Source organism: Equus quagga, unplaced genomic scaffold, assembly GCF_021613505.1.
Source record: "Equus quagga isolate Etosha38 unplaced genomic scaffold, UCLA_HA_Equagga_1.0 111375_RagTag, whole genome shotgun sequence".
Taxonomy (NCBI): Eukaryota; Metazoa; Chordata; class Mammalia; order Perissodactyla; family Equidae; genus Equus; species Equus quagga.
In genome coordinates this window covers 1-9,880 of record NW_025795590.1, presented here as the reverse complement: position 1 = coordinate 9,880, position 9,880 = coordinate 1, and the positions used below count along the sequence as shown (strand labels likewise).

The window sequence follows — 9,880 nt, the reverse complement described above, 5'->3', positions numbered from 1 at the left end:
AATGTCAGTTCTGGGCATGTGCTTCCAGATCCTTCCAGGCAGAGGGATTTAGCCCTCAGATTCTCCAGTGAGCCTGTTACTGAAACTGGGCTGTCCCCTTCCTGGGTGGTGAGGGGGAACAATCCAGCACCCACATACACTCGGCCTCACTCTGAGAGCCCAGGCAAACTCATGCCCATGATCCCAAGGGGCTACCCATGCCCTGGCCTCAGCTGTAGCCCCAGGTGGGCCTGTCCACCATGCTGATGTCTCTCCAACCTCTGCCGCAGCCATCAACACTGTCCTGCTCAACATCTTCTTGTTCTTGCAACGCATGGTCTGTGCCATGGCTGCCGACGGGCTCTTATTCCAGGTGTTTGCCCACGTGCACCCCCGGACCCAGGTGCCTGTGGTGGGCATCATGGTGCTTGGGGTCCTCATGGCTTTCCTGGCACTGCTGCTGGACTTCAAGGCACTGGTACACTTCCTCTCCATTGGGACGCTGCTGGAATGTACTGTTTTGCCCACCAGCATTATCATTATACGCTTCCGAAAGGCCCCATCCGGTTCTCAGGACCCAGACAGCCCTGAGGGCACAGAGCAGGCTTCACCTGAGCCCGGGCAGCTGCGATCAGCCCTGAGGCCCTACCTCCGCTTCCTGGGTGGGTGCAGACCCGGAGCCGCTGTGGCTTGGGCCCTCGGTGTCCTGGTGGGCTCGGCCATCACCCTGGACTGTGTGCTGGTCTTTGGGGACTCGGCCCTGAACCTCCCGCCCTGGGGCTACACCCTGCTGCTCCTGCTCAGCTCCGCCACGTTTCTGCTCAGTCTCCTCGTCCTGGGGGCCCACCAGCAGCAGCGCCGGCAGGACACCTTTCAGGTACTTCCTCCAGCCAGCGCCCACCGCGCTCAGCCCAGCCAGCTCCCTTCGCCCCTTCCTCCTCTGCCGTGGCAGGATGCACCAGGGCCGCAGGGTGGGGGAGGCCAGTGCCCCACACCCCTCTCTCTGCATGGCGGGTGGGCCCTTGTCTCTGGAATCTCCAGAGGCAGAGAAAGGCTCTGTGGACTCCCGAGAAATCAGGCCCTGGGCCAGCAGCCCTTCCCTGCAGCTCAGCCCAGCCCTGCCCTTGTCCCCTCAGGTTCCCATGGTGCCCCTGATTCCCGCCGTGAGCATCCTCCTCAACGTCTTCCTCATGCTGCACCTGAGCTACCTGACCTGGCTGGGCTTGTCCATCTGTCTGCTTCTCGGTGAGTGGGGGCCAGGCTGGGACCCCAGGGGGCTGCAGGAGGAGGGCAAGCAGGGAAGCAGGGCTGGGACCTACTCTTCAGGCTTATGCCACCCTTTCAGGACTCGCAGTGTATTTTGGCTACGGCATCTGGCACAGCAAGGAGAACCAGCGGAAACGGCCAGGGTTGGCTGTCCCACTCGGCAGCCTGGAGGAGATGGTGCCAGCCCTGCAGCCCCCTAGCCAGACGCCAGCGCAGGAGCCCAGCCACACAGAGCAGCCCTCTAGTCCATGAGGACCACTGGGGCCTGCCTGCTGTCCCCCACCTCCTCAGAGGCCAAAGGAGCTGCCAGCCCCTCTATCCAGGGCAGCTTGGGTTTGCAGACCTGCCCATGCTAGGGCATCCTCAGGACCTTAGGACCTCAGCCCAGGTGCTGAGCTTCGAGTCTTTGGGAGTGGGCTATGGCCAGCACTGCTGTGGTGAACTCTGCCCAGCATCCTCCAGTTTATGACCAAGTCCAGCTACCTGGGCAGGTGGAGTAGGGCGGGCAGGGAAGAGGCCCGAACCCCAAGGATCCACAATAATAACTGCTCAGCCATGTGGCCCATCTCCATGTCTACTGTGGAGTTCTTTGTGGCACTGACTCCTCACCTGCCCCAGGGAAAGAGACAGTTGTCCCCAATCCACAGCAAAGGTGCAGAGGTTCTGTAAGGGGGAGGTGCCAGCCCTGGGACAGTCTTGAGTCAGGGACACAGCCAGGCCTTGGTCCCTGTGTCCTGCCCTCAGGCCAGTCCCCTCTGCCAAGCTCAGAGGGGTGCTACACACACCAGACAGAGAGAGAGGTCCATGACAGGACAGGGCTAAGCTCCCTTCCAGGTTCCCCACATGTCCTCTTGGAGATGGATGCTGAGAGCAGAGCCTGGATCCCAAGGTGGTCACCTAGAAAGGGTAGTGCAGTTCCAGGGTCCCCTCGGTTTCTCAGGGCTCCCAGAGAGCAGGGCAATCCTGAGGCCTGCCCTGGATGGAGAGGCCCCCTGCCTGGGCACACGCACAGGCACACACAGCCCACACGGTCCTCTGGGCGTGCACCCACGTGCAGACTGAGGCAGCAGCTGTTTCCCAGCCCAGGGCTGCCTGCAGCTTCCAGCTGCCTCTCTCCCTGCCGCCCCCTCAGGGCTTTGTGACAAAGGCTCGGGATGGGACACACGTGGGCAGTTGGGTGCACAAGCACCTGGGCCTGCTCCAGGTAACTTCAGCCCACCTGTGGTGTTGGGGCCTCATGCTTGGGGATCTCCAGGCCCACGCTGCACCCCCTGTGGCCTCCCCAAGGCCACGCTCCATCTACCATAGACGCCTCCCCATCCCCGTTCCTGCCTGTGAGGACCACACAGGAAGCCACTGGCTTTGGCATCTTTATTCCTCAACTCTCTGCAGCCTTAACATCACTTTCTCTGGGCCCCAAGGACAAGCAAGGACACATGACCCCACTCCAATAACCAGGCCTCAGGGCCGTGATCTCTCTCCCCGGCCCTTCTGACCCTGCCTCCCATGGACACTGCCCTGGGGGTGAGAGGCAGCAGGGACCCCAAGGCTTTGCTGAGGCTCCAGGTACCAGATGATTCCAGATCCTGCCCAGCCTGAGCCCCAGGCCTCCCCTCCCCAGCCTGGCCCATGGCACTCCACGAGCAAGCTGCCAGCATGGCCCTGCTCACCAGGGACCAAAGAGGAGGCAGCCCCTTGTCTCCCTGGGGTGGGTACCCTGAACCCTGCCCCTCCCTGGGACCCAGAGAGGGCTTGGCTCCTGCAGCCTCGTCCTTCCCCTCCTGACTGTGGGTGCAGGACACGGGGAAATTCTCCAGCAGGCAGGACTCAGGCCCCCAGGGGAATTCCAGAACCTGAACAGGCCAGCCTGCTGGGGCCTCTGTGTCCTCTGTTAGGGACATTCTCTCCAGCCCCTGGGCTCTACGTGGGGTCTTGGTCAGAGTGTGGTCCTCATGCAGTTGCCTCAGGCTGGGTGGGCAGCTGCCCAGACACATTCTCAGTGTGACCTTGGGCAGCAGTGACACATGTGTCCAGAGATACAGCCTCCCCACCCCATGGCTCCCAGAAGCCCAGTGAGCAGGTTCTGGGGTGTTGGGCTGGGGGTTACCAAGGAGACATATAGAAGGTCCCAAAGGACCCCATGCCCACCAACTCAGCCGCTCCCCCCCATCCCAGCCCTCCACAGCCAGAGGGCTGCCACCAGGAAGTGGCTGGTGCTCATCAGCTGAGCAGAGGTGCCTGTGCCTTGTCTGGGGCCCTAGGGGCTCGGAGCATCTGCCCACCACACTCCTCACTCCATGGATGAGGCCCAGAGCTGGGAGGGGTTCTGCCCTGGGAACCCAGCACAGAGCAGCTGCCACACTCCTCCTGTCAGGCTGCCTTCTCCCTGGCCTTGGACTCTGGCTGCACAGACCCCAGTGTGGGGCAGCTGAGAGGGCAGGGGCTCTCCCTGTGAGGGGGTGCCAGCAGGCGGAGGAGGGCTGGGAGCCAGGCAGGGCCGGAGGTGACCACAGCCAGTGTGGTGGACAGCTGGTGAGCGGGGAGCTGCTGGGAACACTGGAGACGGAGCCTGGGAGAGCGTCTGCAGCCCCAGCCCCAGCCGGAGCCCCACTGGACCAGCGCCCTGCGTCATGTTCCCTGCAGTCTCTACACAAAACTGGCTTCTGTGGTCCCCAGGCAGCACCTGCCTGCCGAGGCTGGAGCTCAGGGAGGGACAGTCTGTCTGGGAGCTGAAGGGTGGAATTCTCCCCCCACCCCTGCCCTGGTCCTGCCGGGGCTTCAGCCATGAAGGAGCAAATTTGGGGCCACCACCCTTCCCAGCCCCCAACCCTCAACCCTCAACCCCCAACCAGCAGAGAAAGGCTACAGGCCTCAGGAATGGGCCAGTGAGTGGGTGCCAGGCCCACCCTGGTGACGACGTCCAGCTCCCAGCAGCAGCAGTGGGGGCAGGTGCTGGGCCCCCTCTAAGACACCTGGGCAGCCAGATGTGGGGGTGGGGAAGCTACCTGTTTGCTCAGGATTGGCAGTTCCCTTTGGGGCCTTTGTCTGCAGATGAGGACAGCAGGTCGGGACTCCAAAGTGTAGCCCAGGGTCAGGCAGGCCCGCAGCCCCCTCCTCATGCTTGGTCCTCCAGTAGAAATGGGCTTCTCCATCCATGTACAACAGCAGCAGGTCACAGAAGGGGGTGATTTGGGAGTGGCAGGGCAGATCCATGGCCTGGCCCCCAAACTGCCATCCCACCACCTCCACAGCCCTCATCTGAGACTCAGTGTCAGCACAGGGGCTCAGGGGGCACTCAGGGGGCACGTGCTTGCTGGCAGCCAGAGGGAGCCACCTTGGCCAGACTCGCCACACGCAGCCAAGCCGCTCCAGTGCCCAGAGTGAGGGTTGTGGGGATGAGCCCGAACTTCCCTGCCTGAGAGAGACCTGGGCTGAGCCTCTCTGCCTGTGGCTGTCACCCTCTCCCACCCCTCACCCCTGCCCACCCCACCTGCCCAGGCCTGGCCCCTACCTGCCCAGTGACGAGGATGTGGAAGCGGATCCCGTAGTGCTGAGCAGGCTCTGGGCCTCCATGCCTGAGGCCTCCCCACAGTGAGCGGCTGTCCTGGGGCAGGAGAGAGTCCAGTGGCTGCTCTGCCCACTCCTGGGGGGTCTGGCCCTCACAGGCCTCATCTTACCCCTCCATTGACTCCAACCCCAGCCTGAGTCCAGGGTCTCAGACCTGTGTCATTGCTGAGGACACAGGCGACAAAGCAAGCTAGGACCTGCCTCTCAGAAGCTCCCTGCCTGCTGAGGGGACAGGAACAGAAAGGTCCCTAAACAGACACCAGCAGTGGGGATGGGGGAGGTGGGCATCCCGGGGCTGTGGGGTCCAGAGAGGGGCACTCACTCTCCCCTGGGAGCCAGGGAAGACTTCCTGCCAGGAGCCCCTCAGGCTGGATTCCCAGGGCTCAGGAAGGAGCTCTAGGCAGTGATGGAGGGTGGGGAGAGAGCAGAGGGGAGGGGAGCAGGGTGTGGGTGGGTCCAGCCCCACATGGTTGCACAGGGCTGGGGGGGGGCCAGTGAAGCCAGGCCAGGCAGGGCCCAGTGGGCAGTGTCACAGGGCATCACTTCCAGGGCTGGTGGCTGTGTGCACATCTGCGTGAGGGTGATGAGGTGACATGAGGAGGCAGAGGGATGGTGGTTCTGCTTGGGAGACTCAAAGACATGACAATACATGCAACGCAAGAGCGTTGAGTGCATCCTGGATTGGAAAATAAAAAGATTTAGGTCTATTATTGGCACAGCTGGGGAAATTTAAACGTTGGATTTCTTCTGCCAATGTCAAATTTCCTGAGTGTGACAAGAGGACAGTGGTCACCTGGGGAAGGTCCTCATTCTCAGGACAGCGTTGAGAGGGGTGAGTGTCTAGATATCTGCCACTTATTTTCCAATGGCTTCTGTGAAATCCATCTAAAGAGATCTGGCTCTGTCTGGAGTTGGAGAGAGAAAGCAAATGAGGCAAATGGAAAAAAAAAACCCCAGAGAATCCAGTTGAAGGCTATATGGATTTTCATGGCACTAATCTTAGGAGTTTTCTATGGATTTAAAAAATTTTTTAGATAAAACCTTAAGGGAAAAGTAACAAGAAAGCCCCTGTGCCGTGGAGGGAGGTGCTGGAGGCAGGGCGGAGTGGAGGAGGGGCTGGGGTGAGGGGTCCCAGCTGCAGCAGGGTGTGGGGACAGATGGGGTGGAGGCCAAAGGGCTCAGGAGGGAGGCTGGACGGAGCCTGTGCTGGGGACCTGGAGCTGAGACCCCTCCTGCCCTGGGACCCCCTCACACACAGCAGAGCGTCCAGAGGGATGGGCCAGGCTGTGGTCTGTCCCGGCCACCACAGGAGGACAGGTGGGGGAGGACCTGGCTGAGGAGCAGCGGGCGGGCAGTGGGGCCACACCTGAAGTTGGAGCTCCTCTCCTGCAGCTGGAAGGAGTCATGGGGCCGGCAGTTGGAGCCCCTGGTGTCCAGGTCACAAGCCCAGCGGACGTGGATGCCACAGCACCGCCCTACACACAGCGCATCACTGCTCCACCAGCATGCGGGCCCCGGACCCTCTCCCCCAGCCTCCCAGAACCCTGCCCCCACGGACCCACCAGCAATGCCAGGTCCTCAAAGACCCCTCCTGGCATGGTCACAAGGTCCCCCATGCAGAACACAGGGCAGTAGGGGCTGAAGTGTGGGCAACAGCAACAGAGCTTGAAATAGGTGGTGTCCCAGGTCTCCAAGGCATTGGACCTGAGGGAAGTGGGGCTGGCAGGGGGGTCGGGCCAGGCAGGACCCACCATGCTCACTTGGAGAAGTTGAAGTTGCTGAAGGTGACTGTTTTTGATGAACAGCGTGAAGTTCTCAGCCTGGACCAGCAGGGGCTTCCTGCAGGTGGGAGGAGGTAAGGGACAGGCTCTGCTGTCCTGGGACTCTGGCCTGGGTGTCGGGGACACTTACACAGGCACAGTGTCATTCTCCACGGGGCACCAGCCCCACATCTCACAGGTCCTGTGGGTCCCATTGAACACCACACACTGGCCCATTTTTGTGCCTTGAAAACATGAGACAAACTCCAGGCCTCCAGTCTCCAAAGGGCCTGGGAAGAGAGTGGGCAGGGGGCTGCTGGCAGAAAGAAGAGACACAGAGCCATCACTGGGTCTGCATAAGGGAGGCACCCAGGGTCCCAGCCCGGCCCCCTGAACACCATCCCAGTGCTGGGGCTGGAAGACGGAGCCCACAGTTACCGTGGCTGTGCATCCCAGCCTCCCGTTGAGGACAGTCCTTATCAGCCCAGCAGGTCCCCAGTGGGATGGAGGGGGCTGAGGTGGTGAGAGAGCAGAGATGTCCAGGCCCAGGAGGTGTCTCCCCTGCGTGACCCAGCCCTGCGGTACCCAGGGACACGCCCCTCCCCTGCTTAGCCCCCAGGTTCCCTGAGTTTGGGGCACATGGGAAAGCTGGAGGGTGCAGATGAAAGGAGGTACTCAGAGGGGGAGGGCGAGCAGCCCCCCAGCCAGATAGGGCTGCAGCGCTGTCTCCCAAGGGAGAGCGAGACTCCTTCCCTCCTGACAGTTCTGTCCCTATGGGAGCAGAAGTGACTCCTCTAGGCCCAGCTCCTCTGGTCCAATTCAGACGACAGAATAGGGAAGGTGGAGGGACTCTGAGAGGGTGAGCTCATGCCAGGGTGGAGGTGCTGGGTGTGGCACACAAAGGGTGGGACCCTCCTCAGAGGAGCCTCTAGGGAAGTGGGACCTCACACACTGGCCAAGGGACCACAGGCCAGTCCCTTCCTGGCTTGTTCTGCTGTAAACAGGGACATTAGTGCCTGCACAGGGTCACAGAGTTCTGGGCATCAGCCAGGAGGGCATGAGGGCTGAGCTCTCTGGAAGTCTCAGACCCCGGAGAGGAAGCACCCTCAAGCGTCGGGCACTGGCACAGACATGGCTCTGCCAGGCAGAGGATGGACGCTGCTGTCCAGGGCCCCTGGCTCAGGGGCAGCAGGAGGAACACAGAACGAGGGTGGCAGGAAGGCCTGGGGACTCCGAGAAGCCAAATGAGACGGTGGGACTTTGTGGGGATGGGACTGTGAGAAGTGGGCAGAGGACAGCATGGGGCCACCTGCTGTGCCTCACTGTCCCTATGTCCTGAGTCTGCCCCTCCTCTCCACCCTGGCTGAGCCACCATCTCCTCCGACCAGACCCCATGGTGACCAGCATGGGCCCCACCTCTGCCCCCATCCACCTCCCTCCAGTAGCCCGTGTGGTTCATCCCAATGCACAGACGGTCGCGCACCCCTCCCATGAGCCCATCTGTGGCTCTGCTGCTGCTGGATCCACTTCAGCTTCTGAGAGGGGCTCACAGGCCCTGTGAACCAGGGCGACCCCCTTCCTGGCCCTGTCCACACCTAGGGACAACCCCACTCAGTGCAGGGAGCCCTGGAGGGGCCTCATCTCACACAGCTCACTGCCTTTGCCCTTGCAGCCCACTTTGCCTGGACATCCTCAAGATCCCCCTCCAGCCTCACACCCTGCAGGAAACCCTTCCTGAGGCCCTGGGTTGGCTGACGTGCCTCCCTGGGTCACCCAGCTGCAGCTTCTGCCCCCCTCGCAGGACGGCCACCTTGGCGGTGCTGTCTGTGCAGGAGCTCTGTGAGGTGGGGAGGGTGGAGTTTTGCAAGCCTGGTCTGGGAGAGTTTTGACAGGTGTTTGCTGGAGGCTGTGACACCACGTGGACACAGTGTATGTGCTGGGAGGGACCAGACAACCAGGCCCCTGAGAGGAGCTGGCAGGAACTCCACTATTTTCAAGAAGCCGGCTTGTCAGATCTGATGGATTACCCAGCCCCGGCAGTTTCGAGGGAAGGGCCAGAGCCCGGACAGGGGCAAAGAGGATCACACAGATTCCAGAAAAAACAGGCCTGTGGCCCCAGCACAATTTCAGGACCGTCTACAAACCGAACATTAACTAGACGTCTCTGAGCATTTAGAAAGGGAAGGACGTCGTGTGTGTTCCCGAACATCAGCACATCCTCTGTGCCCATGCCTCACCTCGTTGTAGACGGGGCCAACCAGGGACATGTGGCACCCCAGCCACTGTGGTGGGACCAACAACCAGGACTCAGGGGACAGGTGGCCACACAGTTACCCTCCAGCCCAGCAAGCAATTCAGTGTTGGTCAGTTAAAGAAAGATGTCACCGTGGAGGCAGGCTTCCAGGGCTGTGTCCTGGGTCCCAACTGTTCACACAAAATCCACAACTGGGGAACCTCACAGAGAACAAGAGTGGAAGGATCCAGAAGCCCACTGCTCAGGGGTGCAGAGTCCCATCACCCACAGGCTGGAGGCCTTGGGTCAGTGACTCAGCCTGGCTGAGCCTCAGTCTTCTCTTCAATGGGGCCTGCAGTAATTCCTGCCAGGCAGGGTGCTTGGGAGACGAAATGAAATGATTCAGGAAAGGTCTCAGCTCAGAGCAGGGGCTAGAGCAGCACATGCTGAGCCTCAGGCACATGGGAAGGAGAAGGGGGGACATGGCTGTGACCCAGGGCTGGCGGAGGAACCAGGGACCCGCTGGGAGGCTCCCAGGCAGCCTGACCTCTGGGCATCTGCCCTGAACTCAACTCGTTCTGGCGTCACAAGGAAATTGGTCACCAAGAAGAGCATGTTCTCTCCCTGGACAGCAGGGGTCTGGGCCCATCGAGTCATCCACCCTGTGCCTGAGGAAAATGCCTCCAGTGAGGCGAGTTGAGGCAGAGACGGGAGGCTGACTGGGTTTCCAGCCATTTCTGAGCCGCTTTCCACAAATTTGAGGCAAGTTTTTTTCTCATGTTCACGCTCATTCACTCAGCCAGAATTTTCCATGAGCCTCCTGCTTCTAGGCACTGAGGATCCAGAGCTAAATTGGGCTGGGCGCCCGCCCAGGCTAGTGGGGAGGTGGACCCCTCACTGCACGCATGGCCGGGGGCCAGGGGAGCAGGTGGTAAGCTCTGCCCAGGAAATGGCAGGGGCTGTGGGAAAGGGTGGCTGGCACCGTGTGCTGCCCATGACAGCTCTGCATGTGTGGGGAGACGCACACCCAGGAAGGGGAGGGGAGGACTGGGCAGAGGGCAGTGGGGGTGGCAGC

At 61.5% G+C, this 9,880-nt stretch overlaps 1 protein-coding gene and 1 pseudogene across 1 annotated transcript; one reads left to right on the top strand and one right to left on the bottom strand.

Moving 5' to 3' along the window:
* Window positions 1-19: 19 nt before the first annotated feature.
* LOC124232753 (cationic amino acid transporter 4-like) lies at window positions 20-3,105 on the top strand. The gene is made up of 3 exons (XM_046649670.1): window positions 20-856; window positions 1,116-1,224; window positions 1,325-3,105. Exons 1-3 carry the CDS (start codon window positions 314-316, stop codon window positions 1,495-1,497), a joined length of 825 nt encoding a protein of 274 aa, XP_046505626.1. The 5' UTR covers window positions 20-313; the 3' UTR covers window positions 1,498-3,105.
* A 92-nt stretch (window positions 3,106-3,197) lies between these two features.
* LOC124232752 (P2X purinoceptor 6-like) lies at window positions 3,198-9,362 on the bottom strand (annotated as a pseudogene).
* Window positions 9,363-9,880: the final 518 nt, after the last annotated feature.

What these genes read in the sequence shown, in the direction of transcription:
- LOC124232753 (XM_046649670.1), top strand. Translation starts at nt 314, where the DNA reads ATGGTCTGTGCCATGGCTGCCGACGGGCTCTTATTCCAGGTGTTTGCC. An exon ending in GCCGGCAGGACACCTTTCAG is followed by an intron (nt 857 to 1,115) that starts GTACTTCCTCCA and finishes TTGTCCCCTCAG; the next exon opens with GTTCCCATGGTGCCCCTGAT. An exon ending in GTCCATCTGTCTGCTTCTCG is followed by an intron (nt 1,225 to 1,324) that starts GTGAGTGGGGGC and finishes CCACCCTTTCAG; the next exon opens with GACTCGCAGTGTATTTTGGC.